The sequence below is a fragment of the Peromyscus eremicus genome, chromosome X (genome assembly GCF_949786415.1).
Source record: "Peromyscus eremicus chromosome X, PerEre_H2_v1, whole genome shotgun sequence".
Taxonomy (NCBI): Eukaryota; Metazoa; Chordata; class Mammalia; order Rodentia; family Cricetidae; genus Peromyscus; species Peromyscus eremicus.
Genome location: NC_081439.1, coordinates 14,047,737 through 14,074,522, shown reverse-complemented (window position 1 = coordinate 14,074,522; position 26,786 = coordinate 14,047,737). Strand labels below are relative to the sequence as shown.

General features: G+C 40.1%; 1 protein-coding gene across 1 annotated transcript; it reads left to right on the top strand.

The window, feature by feature from the left end:
* The first annotated feature begins 2,166 nt into the window (after positions 1-2,166).
* Positions 2,167-19,881, top strand: Nbdy (negative regulator of P-body association). The gene is made up of 3 exons (XM_059251300.1): positions 2,167-2,502; positions 4,234-4,367; positions 19,615-19,881. Exon 1 carries the CDS (start codon positions 2,267-2,269, stop codon positions 2,471-2,473), a length of 207 nt encoding a protein of 68 aa, XP_059107283.1. The 5' UTR covers positions 2,167-2,266; the 3' UTR covers positions 2,474-2,502; positions 4,234-4,367; positions 19,615-19,881.
* The last annotated feature ends 6,905 nt before the right edge of the window (positions 19,882-26,786 follow it).

The window sequence follows — 26,786 nt, the reverse complement described above, 5'->3', positions numbered from 1 at the left end:
AAGCGAGATGGGAGGGGGAACTGTGGTTGGTATGTAAAATGAAAAAAAAATTAAATAAGTAAAAAAATAAAATATAAAGCAAAAAAAAGATTTTCTGTTTTTATTAGTAGCAATTGATATGGCTTATCTATAGTTATAGGGTAGAGTTGGGGGGCATACTGGGTGTAGGAAATGTGAAAGGGGAAATGATGTCATTAGATTTTAATTTCAGTTTTTAATTGAAAAAAAAAAACACCATAGGGCCACTGAATTTTTACCAAATATCTATTTGTACCTAGTTTATGTAATAGGCTGTGCAGAGGGCTTGGAGGAAGGTAGCCATCTTGGAGGTGTGAGCAAGATATGGCAAGAAGTGTTTTAATGGACTATCCTTAATATGGTATCATTTTGCACATAATGATCATAACTGGAAAACACATTCCAATAATTTAATTAATTAAATTCTACAGAGCTTGTAAACAATACAGTTTGTTAAAAGGGGGTGCTTGTGACATGGACTGAAATTTCGCCATTAGACAACAGTGAGGGCAGTAGTGGAAAGTGTGGTTTAGTTTGTCAACAGGCAAAGTGGTACAGATACTAAGGTTCTTTTTTTTTTTTCTAGGTAAAACATTGTCTTTAATTTCTATCTTTTTTTTTTTAAATTTTTATTTTGCAATACAATTAAGTTCTACATACAGGCACAGATTCCCTTGTTCTCCCCCCTCCCGCCCCCCTCACCTTCCCCCCAGCCCGCCCCCCATTCCAATCTCCTCCAGGGCAAAGCCTTCCCCACAGACTGAGATCAACCTGGTGGACTCAGTCCAGGTAGGTCCAGTCCCCTCCTCCCAGGCCGAGCCAAGCGACCCTGCATAGGCCCCAGGTTTCAAACAGCCAACTCATGCAATGAGCACAGGACCCGGTCCCACTGCCTGGATGCCTCCCAAACAGATCAAGCTAATCAACTGTCTCACTTATCCAGAGGACCTGATCCAGTTGGTGACCCCTCAGCCATTGGTTCATAGTTCATGTGTTTCCGTTCGTTTGGCTATTTGTCCCTGTGCTTTATCCAACCTTGGTCTCAACAATTCTCGCTCATATAAACCCTCCTCATTCTCGCTAATTGGACTCCCAGAGATCCACCCGGGGCCTAGTCATGGATCTCTGCATCCAGATCCCTCAGTAGTTGGATGAGGTTTCTAGCACGACAATTAGGGTGTTTGGCCATCCCATCACCAGAGTAGGTCAGTTCGGACTGTCTCTTGACCATTGCCAGCAGTCTGTTGTGGGGGTATCTTTGTGGATTTCTGTGGGCCTCTCTAGCACTTTGTTTCTTCCTATTCTCATGTGGTCTTCATTTACCATGGTCTCCTATTCCTTGTTCTCCCTCTCTGTTGTTGATCCAGCTGGGATCTCCCACTAAGGTTCTTTAGTGATGCAGATCAAAGCAACTCAGAAGCCTTTTCTCAGTTTTCTCGCACCTTCTGCTTACTGTTTCTGGCTCCTTACCATATAACATAGAATATAATAACAGCACAATAGCAAGATGAGTCATTGTTTTCCATAGCCCTAAAAAGGAATAAAATGTTGCAGATTAAACATGGAATGCCACCAGTTGTCTGTTTTCAGAGAAATCTCGGATGTTGGAATGAGAAAAAAAATAGTGAGTTTTCAAAGATGACAAAAATGTAAAAATTTGAAGGAAACACAGTGGTCCTGTGTTGTATGACACATGATGATTTATTGTGTATCCATTTTCGCAAACAGCTTGCAATTTAACACTGTAGTCAATCAGTCAACACGTTTTATATACAGCCTTTTAGATGGTTGTACCCGCTTTCATGGCTCTGTGATGTGCCTATGCAACTGCATTGTAAAACGTGTAATTCCTTTGGTTACAGCACCCCCGCGACCCTCCCACACACCCATTCATTAAGACATGCCCTGTTGGCAAGTTACAGGCAAATTGACATTTTTAAAATTAAACCGTGTAAAACTCTCCGTATAGTTAATTAAACTGAGGGAGAGATGTGCTAAGGAAAAGCGTTTCATTAAATGTGCACTTTTTTTTTTTTTGCACTCCATTCTCGTAGAAAGGTTAAAATGGGATGGGGAACGGAGCGCTGTGGAGGCGGAGAAGGGATATACGTCTCAGGATACAGGAAATACGGTAACAGCGAAACCAGGAGGAAGCCAGCCCTGTGCCTGGAGGGGATCCGCCATCTCAGATCTCTCGGCCTTGCCAGGGCCCACCAGAGAAAACTGACGCTCTGGTCCGGTCATACCTATGGGGGACCAACCTTGTGCCTCCGGGAGATCCACGCTCCCACCAGGCAATACGCGGGAACCCAAGCCTCCAAAAAAGCGCTGTGTCCTGGCTCCGCGGTGGGATTATCCAGAAGGGACTCCCAGTGGAGGTAGTACCACTCTCCCCTCGGCGCCTCCTCCTGCATCTGCTGGACTGAAGTCGCACCCTCCTCCTCCGGAGAAGTAGTGAAATAGATTTTTCCCAGCCTAAATCAGGTCAGATACATTCTTTCTCATCTGGGACATCCAGGCTCTCTGAAACTTAATTATGCTTTCCCCAAGCTCTTCCCCCTTTCTTGTTCTTTCCACAGATTCAAAAAAGAAGAGAAACAACGGATAGGCGTTGAATGGTTCTTTTTCAAAGTATGCTTGGATGAAATGGGTATTTGATTGCATTGAGTAATTAAGATGTTTTACATGAGATAATTGTAGTTTTTAAAATAAACTGCAGTATTTTGATGTTCGTGACAGGCCATGGTGTAGGGAGATACTAACAAAATGTTCACTGGTTAATAAATTGAAATTGGATGGGGATTTACTATACTACTCTCTCTCTACTTTTGTGTCTATTGGAGATTTTTTTCATTTGAAAATGCTTAGTTCAAAACCAAGGGCAAAGATGTGCCTAAGGCCTAAGGCCTGTGCCCAGTGGCAATTATAAGGTGAGCTTTGAGAACTAGGGGTTTTTTTTCTATGTAAAATGGGATTTAATAAGTGAAAACAAAATTTACAAAATGATGGTCAAACCCAAGTACCATAAAAATGTACTTGTTCAAGGTATTCAGGAATCATGGATGGACCAAGGCACTGCCTGTTAGTAGCAGAGAGCCATCAAAGAGGAAGGGAGAACTTTGGGTAGGCCTTAAAGGGTGAGTGACATCTGCCATAGGAGATGGAATGTTTTTTAGGCCTAGTAATGAGGGCAGGCTTGCTCTGAGGTAGCTTGCCTGTAATTCTGAATCTGTGAAAGACATGAGATTCAGGGCTGTAGGCCTTGACCTTTGCTAAGGGAGTACGCAGCTTGTTCTCGAAGCAGGAATACCATAGGTGATTTCCAAACAAGCACCGATTGTGTTTTAAGACTCCGATTCTTTCAGGAAACCAAAAGCCTGTTAATGAGCCTAATAGAATGTAAAAGAAAAAAAAACAAGTTTGACTCAAGTCTCATAATGCCTTCTTCATCTCATACGTTTATGGAGGCCTTGCTGTGGTTAGGCCTTGCACAGGGAGGTGTGGAGACACATGACTAAGGCACAGTGGCTGTTGCGCAGCAGGAGTGAAATTGATATTTGAGCAAGTCATGAATAACATTGGCAACCGTGGATCTTCTGGGTATCAGGTTTGTTGCTAAAGCATAGAAAAGGAAGGAGTTCCATTTCACTTCAAAGCAAGTGATTGTTATTCCATAGGCCCTTCCTCCCCTCGCTTTTTACCTCCATTCAAAGGCAAAATGTGGTAATGCAGGCTATAGGGAGACAAATGCTCACCTAGAAAACAAAGGAAGCCATTCAGGGCAAGAAGTGTAGAGGAGCTCCGTCATTTCTTCCCAGTGATTTCAATCATGGAAAATTGTAATGGTGAATACTTAGTGAAATTTTGTTGTGTGCCATATTTTTTTCTAAAGGGTTTTTGCATGTTTGAATTTAATCACAAATCCACCAAAGGATGTTTGTATAGGCCAATAAGTTCCTAAGTTACTACAAGTTGTGAGACACTAAGTGTCCATGTTGAGATTTGATTACGAAGAAAATGCTTGGTTCTAGAAACTTGATGCTATAAGGGGCTGTGCAGAACATACCTCCTTATACTGTGTACCCAACTGTTTAATAGGAAGGTGCCATTGAATTGGGAACTTAGAGGAACATAAGGACCTGGAAAGGCCAGGGCAAATGAGTCAGCCTGCATGTGCTAGAAGGGATGACATCACCTTGCTTTACTGTTTTTCAGTCTTTGACAGGTTGCAGTATGACGTCATTTCCTTGGTGCATTTGTAAAATCCTTCACCCACTGAAGACCATGACTCTTTCCAATGCTACCCTGCTTTTGCTGGTGTCCTGCACCTGGAAGTTGTGATGCTAAAGGTAATCTTTTTGTTTTGTCTTCTTTCCTAAAAAATACATGTAAAGGAAGAAGAAAGAAATTGATAATGGCAACTTCAAAACAACCAGGCAAAACCCAAAAAGCTAGCATTAATGATAAAATTGAAATATTTTCTATATTATATGAAACCATATGCACCAAAAAATAGCCACGTAAATCTGCAAGGCGCTTTAGTAAATTTACTGCAGATTATAGTTTCTGTCGTTACTTCGAAATGAGTCTTTTTAAACCCCATTTTCTTTTTTCTTTTTTTTTTTTTTTTTTTGGTTTTTTCGAGACAGGGTTTCTCTGTGTAGCTTTGTGCCTTTCCTGGAACTCGCTTTGTAGACCAGGCTGGCCTCGAACTCACAGAGATCCGCCTGGCTCTGCCTCCCGAGTGCTGGGATTAAAGGCGTGCGCCACCACTGCCCAGCTAAACCCCATTTTTTTTTAAAGATTTATTTATTTATTAGGTATACAATGTTCTGCCTGCATGTTATTCCTGCAGGCCAGAAGAGGGAGCCAGATCTCATACTAGATGGTTGTGAGCCACCATGTGGTTGCTGGGAATTGAACTCAGGACCTCTGGAAGAACAGCCAGTGCTCTTAACCTCTGAGCCATCTCTCCAGCCCTAAACCCCATTTTTTAATTGTTGCTAGTAAAGGCGAAAATGACTTGTACTTTTGTATCGATTTTATAACATGCATCCTTTCTGAATTATTTTTTCTAGTAATTTATAGATTATCTTGGGCTATTTTTTAATTATATTGTATTGGCACTATCTTCTTTACCAACATATATATTTTAGTTTGTCCAAGAAAAAATTTTTTTTGGTGTTTCAAGTCAGGTTTTCTCTGTGTAACAGCCCTGGCTGTCCGCGGACTCACTCTGTAGACCAGGCTGGCCCTGAACTCACAGAGATCTTCCTGCCTCTGCCTCCTGAGTGCTGAGATTAAAGGCATGGGCCACCACCACCCAGCCAAAAATTAGTATTTGTAGTTTGCTGAGAGGATGTGAATGTGTATGAAGGTTTTTTTTTTCACCAAATATTTTATCTGTATCTACTTGCATAAGCATATTTTCCCTAGTCATATGACATCACAAGAATGTGATAAGTTACAATAATCTTAACGAATCTTCTTATTTTGGTTTTAACAAGGCTTCTTCATTTTGGGGGTTGGAGGTAGGGCAGAGATTAGCTTCCTGTATTGGTCTTCAGGAATCATTCACTTTTTTTGTCTTTTTGTGTTTTGTTTTGTTTTTTGAGACAAGAGCTGTTACTGAGACCTGACGAGGATAGGCTGGCTGGTCCATGAGCCCAGGTGACCAGCTCCACCTCCCCAGCACTGGGATTACAGGCCTGGCCAGCACGCCCAGCTTTTATTTAGGTGCCAGACATAGAATTTAGGTCTTTGTGCTTGAATAGCCAGTTTGCTTACTGGGCCATCGCTCCAGCCCCACTTTCTCTTTTAATTATTTTATCTATATTTCATTTTCTTCTAGTTCCCTTTCATTCACTCATTTTCTAATTTAGTGAGTTGAATGCTAGCTCATTAATATTTCTTTTCTAAAATAAAAAGTGAAAACTACAAATTATTATTCTTTACCAGTTTGTAAGAATGTCACAGGTTTATGTATATTATTTTGTTATTATACTTAAACAATTATTACTTTATAATGTCTTGAATGATTTTTTAATTTGGCCATTTTATATGTATGGATGTTTTGCCTGCATATATGTCTGTGCCATGTGTATGCCCGGTGCCTTGGGATGTCAGAAGATAGTATCAGATCCCCTGGAGCTGGAATTACAGATGGCTGTGAGCTGCCACATGGACCCTGGGAACTGTATCCCATCCACTGGAAGAGCAACAAGGGCTGTTAACCGCTGAGCCATCTCTCCAACCCCAGCTTATGACATTTTAGTTTTGCTTTTTAAACTTCCAGTTATTTATGCATTCTTTTAAAAACTGCATTTTGAAACCATTAAGCTACAAATTAAATTTTATTTTCTTCCACTTTAAAGTATTTTTTAATCCTTCTTGCAACAACAACAAAAAATAAATTTATATACGTGCTATACATCTCAATAGAATTTGCTAATATAAAACTTTTTTTGCCAGGTGTGGTGGCACATACCTTTAATTCCAGTACCCAGGAGGCAGAGACAGGTGGATCTCTATGAGTTTGAGGCCAGTCTAGTAGTCTACATACTGAGTCAGGCCAGCCTGGGCTACATAGTGACATCTTGTCTACAAACAAAACAAAACTGAAAGCTTTTTTTTCATAAATACAAAGATCATGGTTAGGATGCTTATTGATATTTAAGTCCACATTTAAACTTTAAGGATATTATAAAAAAAAAACACAAACTTCCCATACCCCTTATCCACATTTATCAACTAATATTTTGCCACATTTGCCCTACCATTTGCTTTCATTTTGCCATCAAAAGGAATTTGCAGCTGTATTTCTGCTTTCCTTCTTAATACTTCCCTGTGTTTACTTGGAATAAATACGTTTTCATATGTGACCTGATTTTTACTTTTTCTTGTTGGAAGTTGCAATCCAGGATATTGTATGAGACTTAGTTTTTGTGTGTCTTTCTAGTCCTTGATCAGGAAGTTTCTTCAATTTCTTCAATCTTCTTTGTCTTTGTTGACATTGACAATTTTTCAAAATATAAGACAATTATTTTGTAAAGGGCTCCTCAATTGAGGTGTGTGCATCATTTCCTCCTTTTTATATTTTGATGATGTGTGTTGGCAGGAAGACCACAGAATTCATAGTACATTTTTCTCTGGGCATCATCGTAGCTTGCTCATGATGCAGATGCTAATCAACACTGGCTTCTTGCTTAAGTTGCTGGGATTTTGTTAGATTAATCCATTGTTTTCTATTTACAGTCAATGATTTTGCTATGAATACTTGGAGACTGTACGACCTTTCTGTTTCTCATCAAACTATCTTCTAGTAGTTTTTGCATCTGTTGATTATTCTTGACTAAATGTTTTTACTATGGTGACTACAGAATAATACATTTCAAGCTCCATCATTTTTACTGCATTCACTAGTTTATGTTCTACTTGAAGAGAAAGCTTTTTCTCCATTTACTTATTTATTATATTTAGACACCTAAATTTTGGAGTTATCTCCTAAATAGCCTGTTGCTATCATAATTATTTTATTCAGTTTGTCTTCTCTACCCTTTGGCATGTTCACCATTCTCTGACATATGTTTAGACTTATTTTAACATTTCTTTTCTTCCTTACTTTCAGGCTCATCTTATATTTTCTACCCCATTGACCATTTCACTATTTGACTGTGCTACTGGGAGATCGTATTTACAAACTGAGGTGTGGATCTATGGATCTTTTTATCTTTTATTATTTGACATTTAATTTCAGAGTACAAACATTGTTTCATATTTGTTCAAATTTGCCTTATGTCTTAGAGAACATAACAATTACTAATTCTTGGGTGTTTGTAAAGGGTTTGTATATTCCACCTTTTATATATAGAGGTCTATAAATATCTGATAAATGTGTTATCAAGTATAAATCTTCTATGTCCCTAGTAAAGTCTAGGATACATCTTTTATCATTTTTGTGACCCTTTTCTTAAAACTTTCCTTAAAATCTATTTTGTTTGCTATTACAAACATTACAGCAAGGTTCCATTGTGGTGATGGTATTTCTTTGTCAGTTCTTCAATCTAGTCATCTTTCTGTTGAGATAGGATCTCTCCATGTAGCCCTGGGTGGCCTGGAACTCACAGAGATCCACCTGCCTCTTGCCTTCTGAGTGTTGGGATTAAAGGTGTGCGCCACCACCGCCCGCTCCCCTCTGGGTTTTGCTATATATTGTGTTTTCTTACATTCTTCAGTTTACTGTGAATTTAGGGCTCACCATAACAACTTTATTATATTACAGTGCTGTAGATTAGAAGTCTGGTATAGTTTTCATCTGGTTAAATGAAGTGCTGGCCAGCTGCATTTTTCCCAGAGACTCTAGAGAATTGGTTCTCTGCTCCTTAGGTTGTTGGTAGGATTGCATTCCTCACAAAGGTAAGAGTGAGACTCCCATTTTCTTGACGAATGGTGGCCAATGGGTGTTCCCAGCTTTTAGAAACCCTTCATTTGTGACCCTCTTCCATTGTCTTCAAAGCCAACTGTAAGTTGAGTCCCTCTCACACTTAAAATTACTCCATTTCCTATTCTCATCTACCCTCTCTCTGACTCAGGTAGAAAAAGGATTTCTATGTTTAAACATACATTCAGTCAAAGTATGCCACCCAGTTAATCCAGAGGAAATTCTTCTGTCTTGAAATTATATCAGCAGAGTTCTTTTACCTTGTAAAGCGATACAGTCGCCAGTCCTGGGAGTTCTGATGTGAACTCCTTTATGTACCTATTATTCAGCTTTTCACACATTCCATTATAGTTGCTAACCATAACCATAGCTCAGTGTTTGATAACCCATTCTTTCATTCAACTAGCAGAAATATTTTTAAAAACGTATATTAAAGCGAACATCTGTTGTATTACAGACATTGTACCAGGTGCCCATACTGCAAAAATAAGATGTCTAAGTCACCCACTAAAGCCATAAACCAGTTTGGTAAGTTCTGTAGGAATTAGCACATTATGCTGTGTAAGAGAATGCAAGAGGCTGTACTGCCTAGATTAGAAGTACCAAGATGGGTTTTTGTGTGGATCGATGTCTGTGCTGGGTCTTAAAAAGCACTCTTGGGTATTACAGCGGGGAAATCTATTCATTTTCTGTTGCTGTGATAAAATACCATGACCAACAACAACCTGAGGAAGGAAGGGTTTGTTTTGCTTTAAGGTTCTGGAAAGACAGCCCGTAATGGTGAGGAAGGCATGCCAGCAGGCAACTGGAGCAGGAGGCTGGCTGACCACATTTTATCCAGACACAGGAAGCAGAGAGAGAGCTAGCAGGAAGTGGGGCAAGGCTATAAGCCCCCAGTGGTCACCCCCAGTTACTTGCTTCCTCCAGAAAGGCTCTGCCTCATAAAGGCTCCATGGCATTTCCCGAAACCCAAACTCTCAAGCCCCAATCCAGCCCCAGCCTCCCGAGTTGCTGGGATTACAGGCATGTGTTACCATGTCCATAACATTTCCTAACAGCATCAACCAACTGGGGATCGAGTGTCAAACACAGGGGACATTTCTCATTCAAAACGTCATAAGGGCAAGTAGAGGATATTTCAAGGAGTGAGACTGTAATGACCAAAAGTACAGAGCGCAAGACAGCCTGCATTTTTAGAGGGTACAGATAGTAGTAGCTAGATCTGCAAGTCATGTCACTTCCTGAGATGTAGAGTTAACCTGTTGAGTAATGTGGAGCATGGATATGAAGACTTTGTGTTCTTTACTAAAAAGTTTCCAGGTAAATCAATAAGAAACATAAAGTCATTCAAAACTTTTAAGAAAGCCAAATGTGGTGGCACACTCCTTTAATCCCAGCACTTGGAAGATAGAGGCAGATGGATCCCTGTGAGTTCAAGATGAAACTGGTCTACATAGCAAAGTCCAGGCTAGCAAGGGCTACACAGTCAGACCCTGCTCTGAAAAAACTTTTAAGGAAAGTGTTATGTTCATATTTATATTTTATACACATCATACCAATCTTCATGTGGAAGATAGCATAGGAAGATATTATATTGAAAGATAGTTAATAATGTGAAAATCCTTCAAGTAATAAATAGCCACTGATAGTTGGATGAAGTTAGAGAAATGGATTAAGAAAGATTTATGCAATATTGATCAGATGGTATATGAATCAACGATTAGCCTGTGAAACATAATTAGTAGGAGATATGTAATAAGAAATGGGGATCATTGTTTGAATAACTGGATTCTTTTTGTTTTGTTTTATTTTGTTTTTTGTTTTCTGAGACAGAGTTTCTCTGTGTAGTTTTGATGCCTGTCCTGGATCTCACTCTGTAGACCATGCTGGCCTCGAACTCACAGAGATCCGCCTGGCTCTGCCTCCCGAGTGCTGGGATTAAAGGCGTGCGTCACCACCACCCTCCCATAACTGGGGATTCTAACCTAGCCAAGCTAAGTTGACAAACATTCATGACAGATAAGAGTTCTAGATAAAGGAAGGCAATTCTCAAGTTTCTGGATTTAGTATTATGTGGAATCACTGAGAGACAGAACGCAATTCATGGGATAGTTTTCACTCTTTTGAGTAAGCTAGCTAGGTGGAGATTCCTGGCAAGCTGGTAAAGATCTGAGATGACAAGAGAAGTTTTGATAACTAGGTTAAAAACTGCTATCAAGAGTGACAATTCAAGTCAAGGGAGCAAATTAGATACTCTAAGACACAAATGCATATAGAAAACTGAATACAACTCTAGGACCACCGACATTTTGAGAGTACCTAGAGAAAGATGAACAAAGGGGAAGTAGAGGAGAGATCCTGGCAGAGTTTGCTGTCCAGATTTTAAAGGAAATTCAGAAAGCAACTCTCAGATGTGGAAAATTATTTACTGTTGCCTTTCATTTTTGACAGCCTTGAGAATGGTATCTCTCAAATATATATAACCGTATTATTTCTCTGCTTGAAATTCTTTAATGATTTCCTTATATCTACAATAAAATATTAAATGGCTTGCAAGATAACATATGGCATATCTCATAAGCCTGATATATTACCATTAACCCCTCTGTCCCTCCGTCTTATACCAACTGAACAAAAGCCTTACGCTGGATTTTTTTTTTTTTTTTTTTTTTTTTTTTTTGGTTTTTCGAGACAGGATTTCTCTGTGTAGCTTTGTGCCTTTCCTGGAACTCGATTTGTAGACCAGGCCGGCCTCGAACTCACAGAGATCCGCCTGGCTCTGCCTCCTGAGTGCTGGGATTAAAGGTGTGCGCCACCATCGCCCGGCAGATTTTTTAAAAAAGATTTATTATGTATACAGTGTTCTGTGTGCATGTATGCCTGCAGGCCACGAGAGGGCACCAGATCTCATTATGAACGGTTGTGAGCCACCATGGGGATGTTGGGAATTGAACTCAGAACCTCTGGAAAAGCAGCCAGTGCTCTTAACCACTAAACCATCTCTCCAGCCCTTCGTTGGATTTCTTTTTTCTTTCTTTTTTTTTTTTTTTGGTTGTTCAAGACAGTGCTTCTCTTTATAGCATTGACTATCCTGCCTGGAACTCGCTTTGTAGACCATGTTGGCCTCCAGATGCCTGGCTTCATTGAATTTCTTATCCCACTATGATTCTCTTGAATTTACTGTTACTTCAGGCTCGTTTAATATTACCTTTGGAACTCTGGCATTTCTGCAGTCTGCCTTATAGACTTGCTTATCTGTCATGGCCTCAGGAGATTTTACCCTAGTTCCCTGACCTCTGCTTCTTCAAGAAGCCATTCTGTATTGCATCGTTGTAATTATTGTTATTTCTGATCCCAGGATTTGTATTTGTTTGCACATATCAGATACCAAAATAGTAGACACACTGAAATCTCAGTGTCACTCAATTCCACCTGGTGGATTGTGAAAGACCAGTGGCGTGAACAACAGAATTGTGCTGGTTCTGCTTGTTTCTCCTCTTGTATTGAAAATAGACTCTCTGCTCACACAATATCTCCTGATTACAGTTTCCTCGCCCTCTACTCCTTGCACTGCCTCCCCACCTGCCATCTCAGCCAGATCCACTCCCTTTCTGTCTCTCATTAGAAAAGAACAGGCATCTAAGAGATAAAAACCAAACATGACAAAATAAAATATAATAAGGTAAAACAAAGCTGTCACATCGGAGTTGGACAAGAGAAACCAGCAGAAGGAAAAGAGCCCAAGAGAAGGCACAAGAATCAGAGACCCCATGAGTTCACACACTCAGGAATCCCATAAAAACATTAAACTGCCGGGCGGTGGTGGTGCACGCCTTTAATCCCAGCACTTGGGAGGCAGAGCCAGGCAGATCTCTGTGAGTTCGAGGCCAGCCTGGACTACCAAGTGAGTTCCAGGAAAAGGCGCAAAGCTACACAGAGAAACCCTGTCTCGAAAAACCAAAAAAACAAAAAACAAAAAACAAAAAACATTAAACTGAAAGCTGTATGATACATGCAGAGGACCTGGATAGACCCGTGCAGGCCCTGGGCATGCTGCTTCAGTCTCTGTGAGTTCATATGAGCTTTGCTTAGTTGATTTAGAGGGCCATGTTCTCCTGGTGTTTTTCTGCATCCTCTTTTCATGGGGTTCCCTGAACTGTGAGGGAGGGATTTGGTGGAGACATCCCATTTAGAGCTGTGTGTTCAAAGGCCTTTCTCTATGTCTTTTTGTCTGTCTGTCTGTCTGTGGGGCTCTGTATTTGTTCCCATCTGCTGCAGGAGGAAGCTTCTCTGATGATGGCTGAGTAAGGTATTGATCTATGAGTATAGCAAGATAGCATTAGGAGTCATTTTATCACTACTTTTTTTTTTAAGACCAGTAGAAGAGGTCCCATGGAAATCCCTAAACAATCCAGGCTGTTTCCAAGACAAATTGCTCTCCACAAACAGACATTGGGGCCCATTGCTGAAGGCAGCACCCACACAACTCATTGAACATGGAGAGGTCTAGCTGGTGCCTACATAGAACCCTCACCCCTATATTCTAGTGTCTTTGGTGCAGGAAGGTGCTCTCCAGGCTACCAAAAGAGAAACATAAACACCAACCCAGCCACAAAACCTTGATCTACAATCTCCTGGCTTCAAGATACACTAGGGCAAGCATTCATGTCACAGAGCTTGTGGGAGTAACCAACGAATATCTGCTTTGACTTAAGGCCCACTCCATGAGATGGAACCCATACCTAGCACCTCTTGGGTGACCAAGAACATGAGACTAGATAGCCCAGAGACCTAGGGGCAAAGCAAATACAACGTTTTTCTAATTACACTGAAATGCACAGTTGGCCTTGGGGCCATAGCAATCTCTGTCCCATTGCACCGTGCTCATGAGAGAATAAGGGTGAAATGCAGATTCATCTTTCCCTGTCTTTAGGTATTTCAAGCCTACAGCTGGATCAACGCCCTTGTACTTATTAGAGGGGCATCGCATCAACAAGAGGCCTTTTGGTATTATGCCCCTTACCAGGAAGGAGGGCGTTTTGATTGTCTTTTCACTACATCTGTGAGTTACCACCCATTAAAAAGCTCTGGGACTGGATCCAGGAAACATTCACTCAGCATGAGTTGACTAAGTCTTCCCCCTCTTCACCTCTCTTATCCCGTTCTTTCCCTTTCTGGCCCATACTTATCTTCCTCTGCCTTTCCTACTACGATTAGGGACTGTTAGTTGGTCAGAGAACAGAACAGGGCAGAGGAAATGTTCTAAAGAGAGATCTTGGGTCTCTGAGGTAGAGACCTCTGGGCTCTAATGAAGGTCAGTCCACCCTTTGCAGAGTTAGACAGGAGTGAGCTACCTGGTACTCATATAAGAGACACTCCTGCCTTCCACCCTGTGGATGCCTCCCTTGCCTGGCTCTTTGGTTGCCTCAGCCCAAGGTGGTATGGCCTGCAGCTGACATCACAGGCCTAGAAGGAAACAATGCTGCAGCAAGATTATGATCAAGCCAGTACTGTGACCAGCGCTTTATGCTGTAGACAGATGAACTATGACTTGAATCTTCCTATGGGGTCACAGTGTGTCTTTTAAATCTTTGAACTATTTTCTTCTTCTAAGAGCAGGAGCCAAGGAAAATTGAGAAAGCCAGAGGTGGGGGGGGGGGGGGCAGGGAGTCAAGCTGCTGCCTGAACAGGATTCCTCTAAGGCCTCTAGCCGACTAGTCCCTAGTTTCTCAACCCCTTGCTCAAGTACTTTCTTGGTCTTTCCAGGACCACATCGGTAGATGGACAGGGAAAGAGTTCTAGCTGTGATCTGTGGCTATCCAGAGGGAAGGGTAAGTGGAGCGAATCAAGTAGACAAGCTGGTGGAAACCCATGAATGGAAAGCGAAGAGTAAGTGCCAGCACATGTCTCTGACTGGCACCTTAACTGTGCTTGTCACAAGAAGGAAAGGCACCTTGCTTCCGGTGCTTGGGAACACTCTGAGGAGGAAGAGGCAGACATGCTGGTAGGTTCCCACTGGCAGAGGCCTGGAACTGCCAAGTACAAATGCCTCACCACTATAGCCTCTCCTGTGTTCTTGTGAGGAAAGGAGCTACCTGGTCCAGCATTCCTGTAGCTCTCAGAACTGGGTACACTGCTGATCTTCACAAAGGATACCAGTATCAATGGTCCCAATGTCTTCATCACTGGCCAATGGCCAAACCCCAAATGATTTAATTTTAAGTTTCATTGGCCTCCATGCTGCTACCTGTGTTGCCCCAGGGCTTCTAGAGTGCCTACTGCCCCCGTGGGCTACACTGGTGTGCAGGCTTCTCTCTGGGTGGTGCCTCTGACTCACGATGAGAAATCTGACTTGGCCTGAGTCTACTCAACCTAGCTGTCCTTGTTCACTCCCATGCCTAATGTCTGGTATTTGGCAGAAAGTGAGTATCGCTGCCTGAGCCTTTTAGATACCATTTCCACTGGGTGGCAAATGACAGTCACCCCTTTCTTTATTCACAACAAGAACATTCACCTCTGTTAGTCTCAATTGATCTGAGTCTTCTGTATATTTTAGCCTCCACAATGGGTGGAGGCTAAGGTAAGAGTTATAGGGCCTTTGGAGGTGATGGGTCTCTATAACACTAAGTGCATATAGAATACTGTGCCACACAATGCTGGTATTTTCTTCAATATGACCAACACTTTCTCTTCACTTGTACCTCCCTAGAAGCGTAGGCCACTCTGGAAATGCACAGAGCTTCTTGATGAATTGGAAAGTTGTCCTCCCAATGCATTCCAGCACTTTTCTGTGGACTGGGTTGAGAAATAAGCTTTCTGTGCATTCTTTAGTGGAGGTAAAACAACAGTTAAACACGCTGAGACCAAAACCAAACTCACAAACAGGAGCCAATGTCTGTCATTCATCAACTGCTGTAGAACTTTTCCTAAGCTGTGTTAGCTACAAGGCCACCACTTCAGCTGTGACAGACAAGAGGAGGGGGAAGAAGTGCAGAGATCTAGATGAGCAAGTAGTGGGATTCCCCCTTTCAAAGTCACACATTCTCTCGAACTGTAATCTCTGCATCTTTTTATGGCTTTTGTCCTACTTTTTCAAAGCATACTAAAGTGTGCATCTTTTCTATTTCTTTCATTCCTTATATTTTGTGTGCATTGACACTTTTTCTATTTGAGGAATGAATTACTTTCTCTAATTTGTCCATATTGCCTGTAGAAGTTGACATTTACTTGGTACAAGTGAAAGTTTTTCACTCATATATCAGCCACAATGTGTTTCTTAACACTTTGTCTTTGCTTATTTTCTGTATTGTTTCTCTAGGGATTATTGGTTTGCAAATGTATAGACATTTTGAAAAATAAAACAAAATAATACAATATTAGTGCATAAAACACTGCATCATAGATTAAGCATATAGTTCATTGATAGAAAACATTCCTATCTTGTATGAGTCCCTGGATTTGCTTCATAGCACCACAAAGCTTCCTAAAAATAAATAAAAGACCCAGTGTATAATATTGCAAAATATTATATTTGGATAGAAAATTTAAATCTAGCAGATTAGTGTTACTTTTACTAAGACCTCCTATGGAATTTTAAGTATAATTTCTTTCAGATAGCATCTTGCTTTGCAGCCTAGGCTTGCCTGCAACTCGATACAGTGGGTTGGTTTCAGACTCCTGATCCAATTACATTTACCTCCCAAGTGCTAGGATTCCAGTCATGTGTCACCACCACACCCTGCTTATAATTCTTTTTTGGACATGAAATACCAGATTTAAAAGAGCTAAAGGTAAATTATTTTTAAAATGTTTATATAACCTCATATAAATAATTGTGCTGATGCATAACTATCAAATAAGTTTATTTCATGTTTCATAAACTTAAAGTGTAAGAACTACTAGTTCTGTCTGAGGTCTGTCTAAAACATGTAGAGACTGGATTATTATACCTATTTTAAGAGAGCACAGTTGGCCCTCCATCAAAGGCTCTGTGTTGGTGAATTCATTTAGCTCCAGTCCCCAGATCAACAATGTTCCTTTGTCGTTGTGGTTGTCCTATACTGTACTAGTGAATCTATGACTGTTTTGCTGGGAGACTTTTCTTTATATGACCACTTAAACAATATAACAACTATTTACATAGCATTTATATTGTTTTAGGCATTACAAGTAGTCTACAATATTTATATATGAGAGTGTAAGCATGCATGCCATTTATATGGAAATATGATGTCATTTTATATAAGAGAGTTAAGTATCAACAGAGTTTGGGATCCATTTCCTGGCAGATACTTGGGGAATCTTGAAATTTGGTTTGCCTCATAATCCAACAGGCTGAGAATATATTTGGATATTTATGAAAACAACTGGAGCCTGGCGGTAGTGGTGGTGGTGGTGGTGGTGGTGGTGGTGGTGGTGGTGGTGGTGGTGCACGCCTTTAATCCCAGCAGTCAGGAGGCAGAGGCAGGCAGATCTCTTGAGTTTGAGGCCAGCCTGGTCTACAGAGTGAGATCCAGGACAGCCAGGGCTACACAGAGAAACCTTGTCTCAAAAAACAAACAAAAAAAGAAAACAATTGGAATACTCAATGCCCTTCATTTGGAGAACTATTGATTAAGTTGTAGAATCTTGTGATATACTATTACACACATATTCAGAAAGGCATATTAAATCTATAATGTATACTAAATATGAAATGCTAAGTAATGAAAACATTGCATAACAATGGATAATATATAAACTCATTTTAGTAGCAAATGGAAAACCTACATATTGGTCAATATATCTGTTTATGATGGTTATTAAAAAAGTGGAGCATGTACTCTGGACTACATCTGTCAACCTGCAGAGGCTGGAAATGGGGCTTATTGGAAAAAATTACTAAACTTTTTCTTTCTCTTGTTTTTTTAGACACAGGGTCTCACTTAGCACAGGCTGGCTTTGAACTACTAATTATCTTGTCTCTACTTTCCAAATGATGAGATTACAGGCATGTATGCACTACTACACCCAGCTTCTAGTCTTGTCTTTATACATTTTATATTTTATCCCTTACTACTACACCTATCTTGAAATAATTTTTATCAAACTTTCAAGCTTGTATATAAAGAAAGAAATCATAAACAAACATGGAGACGGTTGATATATGCTGTAGTTACATTAATGCACACATATAAATGTGTATAATGGATAATTCATCAATTGCTTCTAATAACATATCAAACACTCCTGCCTTTTAGTACAAAAACATGATTTTAAAAAGTAGTCAAAGAATGGGCAGGTCATGGAAGACAAAATGTATATGGCCAACCACAATGAATGACTTTGTGCATTCTCTACTGGAAGTCCAACAGCAGTTGAATCAGTTGAAATGAAAACTAAACATACAAAGATGAGCCACCTCATCCATTCTGTCATAAATCAACTATTGTGAAACTCCTCCTAGTTTGTACTAACTATATCATATTCAATACCATTCAACAAAGGAATGATTAAAGAAATTAACATTGTCATATAAAGCAATCTTGTGAGACCAATAAAATATTGAGGTATGTCAATTTTCAAAAAGAATGCTCATTAAGTGAGCTTGGTGGGCATGGCGGTATACACCCATAATCCCAGTTCTTGGGAAACAGAGACAGGAGGGAAACCCCCAATTTTACAAATTCACTATTAGTCCTTTCGATTTGTAGTAGTCAAAATTCTTGGGAGATGGCTCAGTGGGTAAAGTGCTTGCTGCGTGAGTGTGAAGCCCTGAGTTCAAATCCCCATAAACCAGGTAAAACTGGGTGTGGAACCACACATCTGTAATCCCAGCACTCCTACAGCAAGATGGGAGGTGAAACAGGAGACTCCTTGGAAGCTTGCGGGCCAGCTAGCCTGGCATCCGCTCCTGAGAACAGCAAAGAGACCCTGGGTCAGATAAGGTGGAAGGTGAGAACCAACGCCCAAGATTATCTTCTGACATCCACATGCATGTCATGAAACATGTACACTCATACGTGAATGCATGCGCGCACGTGCATGCACACACACACACACACACACATACACACACACACACACCCTATAACACACAAAAAGATCAATTCTCCATAATCCTCAGTATTATAAATGATAGTGCTAAATACATAATATGTGAGTTATATACAACGAAGGCATAAACATTTGAAGTATTTTAGCAGCATCAACATTTTTACAGGTATATATTTTGACCTGTTTCATTTCTGGAGTTTATGAAAGTGATCCTACATATGAATAAATCAATTTAATTGTTTTTCATAGTAGAAGTTGTGATCACACTCAATGCTGTTCAGCAGAGGAATAATTTAATAGATAATATTATCATATAATATAGTATTATGAGACAACTGAAATGATGAGGTGAGTCAATTTTTATAAAGAAATCTCATTCAAGAAGTGGGGCATGGTGCTACACACATAATCCCTGAACTTGGGAAACAGGCAGGAGGAAAATTATGAGTTTGAGACTAGCCCGAGACTAGCCCTGACTGTACAGAGACAGTGAGATACAAAAAGAAAGAAAAAACCTAGAACTTAAATGGGTAAACAATTAGTAAGAAGTATATAAATGGAAGATTTAATTCATATCTCAAACTCCAAATCTAAAATATTTTATTGTAACCACCATCTATGTATACATATATATGAAGGCATAGACAATGGTAAAGAAGTAATTGATGCTGATGTTTGCATCTGGAGGCAGAGGGAAGACTGACGAATGGCAAAGGTCTGGTGACAAGAGGGCTTTTATCTATGTTATTTAAGTTAAGTTTGACTGGATATGTAAAGAATGCAGGAGTTAGTCATGGGCGATGAAGCAACAAGGGGCCCAGGGGATAGATGATGATACACAGAAAAGCAAGAGCCACTGAAAGAGGCATCCCAGCAATTTTCTGGGAGAAAATTACGCTAAGGGTAGCAGAAACATCTGATCTAGTTGACATGAAAGCCCTTTTTGCATTCAAACGCATTAGCTACCAACCACTAGCAGATTATTAGTATCCTATGATCTGTTTCTCCCATAATCTGCTTAGAAGGGAATTTGAAGTATTGCCTTCTGAACACGTGTATTTGATCTGTATAATTGCATTTCTCATTGTAAATGAATATCCTTCTCTTTTTATATCTTTCAGTATTATGATGTAATGACTGTGATTTCACCTCCAGAATTTGGATGAATTTAGGACGTGGGCAAGATCGGGTTGTAGACTTCTAGGACTGAAGGCCATGGTGTGTGTGGATCATGGTAAACTCACCAAAGCAAGTAATGCCCTTGAGATGGTCCTGCAGAAGCCAATCATTGCTTTCTTATGTTGATACCCAGTCTTTACTGTATTACATTCAAATTGCATAAATCCATTAATGTCCAAATAAATTTTGTCTTGTTGCTGTGTTAGAGATATATGACTATTCTCTACTAAATTTTGAGTTTGAAGTAAGTATTCCATGAAAATTCTAAATATAATATATTACTAAAATGACTTGCCAAATCTGACCTTTTCCCTACAGATGGCCATGTAATCATCACTGTATTGTGACTATGGCAGGAAAGGCATGGGTAGGTGAAATTCTAAAAGACTTAGGTTTCCAGTGAGCTACACTTAACTGACAATTTGTTTATGCCATGTATAGCCTGTCATATTAATCCTCATTCTGTATTCCACAACTTAACTATTTTCTTGGTCAAAATGGTTTGTGGGGGAGGGATTAGAGATTCACAGGAAAATTGTGTATGCACTATAACAACTGTCAGCCAGAGTTATAAGAAGGAGAATTCTACCTTCTGAATTATAACGCAAGAAAAGTACTTTTTTTTCTGAGTGCATAGTATATTTGAAAGCAACATAATAAACATGCCTATAGGTTAGTATATAAAATGATCACATAATTTGTTCAAGTAATAGTTAAAGCTGACAAGTAATTTTGAAAAGGTGTGAAATGTTAGTATTTGATTCTGAACACTGAAATTGGTCCTTGGCCTCAGAAGCAAGGAATCTGGAAAAAAAATCACAAATATACAGTGATAATCACTTCTATTCCATAGTTACACTGTGAACAATTAATACATTCTGAGCAAGTACATTAGAAATGCTGTATCTCTCATTGCCATTTAGAGCTTTTAAACTATTGAAGCAACACAAACATTACAAACAGAAATCACGAACTTATTGAACCAAATGATAACTGGTGATAGGCATGTCATGGGCCCGAGGCTCAATACTGTGCAGCTGATGCCAGTCTCTGAAATATGCGGTGTAATCTGTATCCGAGTTCAAGTTGCCTTCTGAGGAAGTTCCACAGTGATCTGAAGATCACAGAAAAGCAATGGAACTAGAATAGCCAAAGCATTTCCAGGATTTCTTATTTTTCCAGATACGAAAATTTACTGCAAATTTATGAGCAAAATGGTGGAGGATAGACATATTGATTAATGAAATAAAATCAGCAGCTTAGAAATAAGCTGTCATATTTATAGACAACTTCTGAAAAGGTGCCAAGCAAGGCTATGAAGAATGGTGTTTTCACCAAATGGTGCCGTGACTAGTGGGCATCCATGTACAAAAGAATGAAGCTAAATCCCCACCTGACACGCATTCAAAACTTAACCTAAAATATATCAAAGACATCAATCTAATGGTCACATTATAAAATTCTTGGAAAGAAACAGGAGTAAGTATTTATAAGCTTGAATTATCTATTTTAGATGTTATAAAAAAAAAGAACAAGTAACAACGAAAAATGTGGGTAATTTTTATAATATAATTACATATGTTGTTTTTATCTAAAAAAAGATTATTTCAAAGAACACCATCAGGGGAGGAAAGTGGTAGTTTGGAGACTTCTAGCATTTTCCTATACCTCTGCTAATATTAAAATAAAGCAGGAGTATATCTAAAGGGAGAGGAGGTGGAATGGAAAGGTACTTGAGTGTAACAATAGAGGCCAGGAAATCCAGAAATATTGGACGTTAGATTTATAAAAGACACAACACTAGAGGCTAGGTGTGGTGATGCATGCCTCCTCCCCTATCCCAGAGAGGGTTTCTCTGTAGCCTTGGCAGTCCCGGAACTAGCTCTGTAGACCAGGCTGGCCTCGAACTCACAGAGATCTTCTTGCCTCTGCCTCCTGAGTGCTGGGATTAAAGATGTATGCTGCTGCCACCATCCAAAAACCTTGTCTCAAAACAGCGGGACACGGGGGAGTGGGGGAAGGGAGGGCAACCCTGCATTGGCGTTTGGTAACAACCTAGGCAAGAAGGCAAAATGCCCTTCAGTGGAGGCAATGGGGCTGAAAGAAAAGAGGCCCAGTGAACTCCATAGTTCTTGCATTCTGCAAAAATATGCTTTGAAGGAATTGCTGGGTGGTGGCGGCAGTGGTGGTGCACGCCTTTAATCCCAGCACTCAGGAGGCAGAGCCAGGTAGATCTCTGTGAGTTCGAGGCTAGCCTGGTCTACAGAGCGAGATCCAGGACAGACAGCCAGGGCTACACAGAGAAACCCTGTCTCAGAAAAGCTAAAAAAAAAATAGGGGGGTGTGCCTGTGACCTACATAGACATCAAGCTCTGGAGGAGTTCTCTGGACTTTCAGCTTGCTCACTGGTACAGTGGCACAGAATCACAAAGACGGGTCTTACCATCAAACCTAGGCATCAGAGGTACTTTCATTTATGTGTCTCCAAGTCCTAATAACTTCTCTTCTCTGGCTGAGACTAAGCTGAGTGTGTGGGCCCCAAAAAACTTGTGACTTGGATGCAGGTTCACACACACAAGGGCGAAGCAGACGTTTTGTCCATTTTAGAACATCTGAGAACCTCTTGGAAGCAGCAAACACAGGGCTGACACGGGTCTGCACCAGATCCTCTGCATATACAAAGTCAGCACATCTTAATTTTTATAGTAAAGAATACGAGAAGAAAGAAAACAAAGGTATTTCCATTATATGAATATATATGTATATTTGTTACATCATACGAGGTAATACTCATAACTTACACTTCTCTCTCTAACTACTTATGAAGTTGCAGCTGACATTTGTAACCACCTTCTAATATCTGTACTCTTAGCCTTCATCAAGCACAATAGCTGGTCAGAGTTCTTGAACTAGTAGGTTGATCTAAAATACCATTTCTAAACATCTGAGGTATTAGTAGTCCTGCTCGGATTGGCTTTTTGTACTTTTACATTGAATTCAATTATAAGTCATTTTCCTTAAGGAGCTTCCAATATTACATATAAACTCTTCCCTACCCAAATTATAGCCTAGCAATCCTCAGTCCCTGAGGATCATTCGCCTTAGCCAGGATAATAACTTCGTTTTTTCACTGTTTTTTGCATGTTCAGAGGCATGAAGAACCCAAACTAAATGATCATAGTTTCTCTGGCAGATGACATCCTAGTCCTTTCTCTAGAAACAAAAATCTCTAGGCCAGTAGGATTTAAAAATCATGGGACTAGGAAGGAAAACTTCTATTAAGTGGATCATTACAGGTAACAGTAAGTGCTACCGTTATCATTTCCAGCCCTTTATTTCTGGGCCTGCAAATTCTTACTCAGGAATAATATGATGGCCACAGATTCAGAGCGTATGTGATCTCCTGGAGGACCTCATTTCAGTCCTGCATGTTACTGTCACATAGATGGCCCTGTAACTGAATCTTCAAAAAGATATTCCATTGTCCTATCAACTATCTGCTACAAGATGGTAAACACGGTATTTAATCTCATAATGAGCCATAAACTGGGTCCAGAGTCTTAACTTTCTATGTCGGTTCACTGTAGGGCATGCTCCATAAAGCAATAGACTCATTCTGAGAGATAAAATATAGTGTAGTAGGCCTAGGAACTATGAATATTTGGGTGACTCCCTTGTGTTATTTGCCTATGCCTTTTAAATCTGCGTGAACCTCATCATGTATATGCTTACTTCCATTTGAAGATAGACTGTTAAGTGTATACATATTATACTCATTTCATAACAAGAAACCCATCACATCATAACTTGGTGGCCCATGTTCAGTTTCAATGAATGTAGGCCAAACACTGTATCTAGAAAGATGAACGGTTATCTTGTTTCAAAGGGCCTCCACTATGAGACATATATAAAAACTTGCCAAAGACTTCAAACAGCATCCTTTTCCATCATAGAGAATTTCATTAAGTGCCATGTTCATTGTGATGAATATGATTCACATAACAGAAGAACTTGCAAAGCATTCTATGTCTGTTTCAAAGCCTTTTTTCTTGTAAGACCCACTTAAAGCTAGCAACTCCTTGGATTATACTAACTAGAAAGATTTATACATTTCGATGAAGAACATTTTGCCTACAACAGCCAAATGAGACCACAAGGCATATGCCTCTTTCTTGTTTCTTAGAACCAGATGAAATCTCATTCATTCCTGCAAAGGTATCTTGATGTTCATCCCAAACTTGATCTGTTGATACACATTTTAGCTAATCAACTAAACTATTCAGAGTCTTCCCACTCAACTTTATGTTTTGCTTTTCCACCTACATGTTTATACCCTACAACCATAATATCCATTCTTCACAAGTTCTCTGGGTAGTTCTGCTTGTGGAAATTATAGAGCTCTAACAGTTATTTTGTAGTGTAGCACACTGCACCACCACTCATACTTTATCAGTCAGTTACCTCACTAGTAGAACCTTCCTAGGATTTGGCTATGGGTAACTGTCTAGAAATAAAGATGGGTGATAGGTCTAGGTCTTGAGGAAAACCAGCATTTTCTTGCTTGATAAGTGACTCAAGAGGGAATATTACCATTTTTCTCAAAGGATGGAAGGTCACTTCACTTAGAAAGAGGTAGAATGGCCAATACTACTGTGGGTAAAAAGGCCATTTTAATCAGCAAGGACTCCCTAGAATTTAAGAGGCCAATGTCTTTAGTTTCATTAAGGACTTCCCACACATACATAGTTAGGTTTACAGGATCTAGTTCTTTCCTGGTCAATGACTTCACTTCCATGTTAGATATTCTCTGAGGCAGAGGGTAAAACTTACTTTCAAATTCCTTCAGTTACAAAATGAAGGCGTGTACTTCAGCAATTTCAGGCCTGTGGCTTTAGGAGAAAAGCAGCTCCCGTGAGACATATCTAGAAACAAATGACCTATGAAGTGCCTAAACCAAACCAGGAATTTGAATCCCTAAGATAATTCTTTTATTACATCCCCCTTTTTCCAGTGACATTATCAACCAATGTCATTATATCCCTCAGTTTTCCAAAAATATTCAAATCTGTCTTATATGAAGTCACAAAATATTTTTGCTAGGCCATGAAATGAATTATCTATCCTCTCTGTACTACTAAAAATGGAGTCCCTAAGACTTTTTTCTTTTCTTTAAATTTTTTGGTTTTATTTATTTATTTATTTATTTATTTATTTATTTGTTTGTTTGTTTGTTTGTTTTATATCCCCACCACAGCTTCTCCTCCCTCCTCTCCTCCCACTCCCTCCCCTCTCAATCTACACCAACTCCATATTCACTCAGAAAGGGGCAGGCCTCCCATGGGCATCAGCAAAGCATGGCATACCAAGCTGCCATGAGACCAAGCACCTCCCCTATATTAATTAAGGCTGAGAAAGATAACCCGGGATGGGGAATAGGTTCCCCAAAGCCAGCCAAAGCATTAGAGACAGCCCCGCTCCCACAGTTAGGAGTCCCACAAGTAGAGCTACAAACTGTCACATATAAGTAGAGGGCCTAGCTCAATCCCATGTAGGCTCCTTGGTTGTTGGTTTCTGTGGATTTTCCTCCAATGTCCCTGACTGCTCCCCTTAGCTCCTATAATCCCTCCTCCCTCTTCTCAGCAGGAATCCCTAAGCTCAGCCCAATGTTTGGCCTTGGGTCTCTGGATCTGCCTCCATCAGACACTGGATGAAGGCTCTCCAATGACCACTGAGGTAGTCACCAATCCTATCACAGGGTATGGCTGCCAGTTCAGGCTACTATTGTTGGAGTCTTAGCTGGGACCATCCTTGTAGACTCCTGGGAGTTTCCCTTGCATTAGGCTTCCACCTGACCCCAAAAAGCCCCCCTTTCCAGTCATCTCGCTCAGCCACCCCCTAAACCGATCCCTCAAGTTCCCATGCCCACTCAACCCCAGTCCACCCAGGAGATCTCTTCTATTTCCTCTTCCCAGGGAGATCCACACATCCCTCCTTGGTCCCTCCTTGCTACCTAATCTCTCTGGGTCCATGGATTGTAGAATAGTTACCCTTTACTTTACTGTTAATATCAACTTATGAGTGAGTACATACCATGTTTATCTTTTTGGGTCTGAATTGCCTCACTCAGGATGATCTTTTTTTCTAGTTCCATTCGTTTGCCTTCAAATTTCATGATGTCATTGTTTGTAACAGCTGAGTAATACTCTATTGTGTTTATGTACCACATTTTCTTTATCTGTTCTTCAGTTGAGGGGCATCTAGTTTGTTTCCAGGTTCTGGCTATTACGAATAACGCTGCTATGAACATATTGAGCAAGTGTCCTTGTGGTATGATTGAGCATCCTTTGGGTATATGCCCAAGAGTGGTATGGCTGGGTCTTGAGGTAGATTGATTCCCAATTTTCTGAGAAACTGCCATACTGATTTCCAAAGTGGCTGTACAAGTTTTGCACCCCCACCAGCAATGGAGGAGTGTACCCCTTGCTCCACATCCTCTCCAGAATAACCTGTCATTTGTGTTTTTGATCTTAGCCATTCTCACGGGTCTAAAATGGAATCTCAAAGTTATTTTGATTTGTATTTCCCTGATGGCTAAGATGATGAACATTTCTTTAAGTGTTTCTCTGCCATTTGAGATTCTTCTGTTGAGAATTCTCTGTTTAGCTCTATACCACATTTTTAATTTGATAATTTGGTATTTTGATGTCTAGTTTATTGAGTTCTTTATATATTTTAGAGATCAGCCCTCTGTTGGATGTGGGGTTGGTGAAGATCTTTTCCTATTCTGTAGGCTGCCATTTTTTCCTGTTGACAGTGTCCTTGGCCTTACAGAAGTTTTTCAGTTTCATGAGGTTCCATTTTTTTATTGTCAATCTTAGTGTCTGTGTTACTGGTGTTTTATTCAGAAAGTTGTCTCCTATGCCAATGTGTTCAAGGCTATTCCTCACTTTACCTTCTGTCAGGTTCAGTGTAACTGGATTGATGTTGAGGACTTTGATCCACTTGGAGTCCTTAACATTTAAAATCTAATCAGGTTAGAAAGTGAATTATAGAAGCCATTTCAAGAGACTCATCTTTTTTATGTATATAATTGTACTTTAAATAATAATTTAAA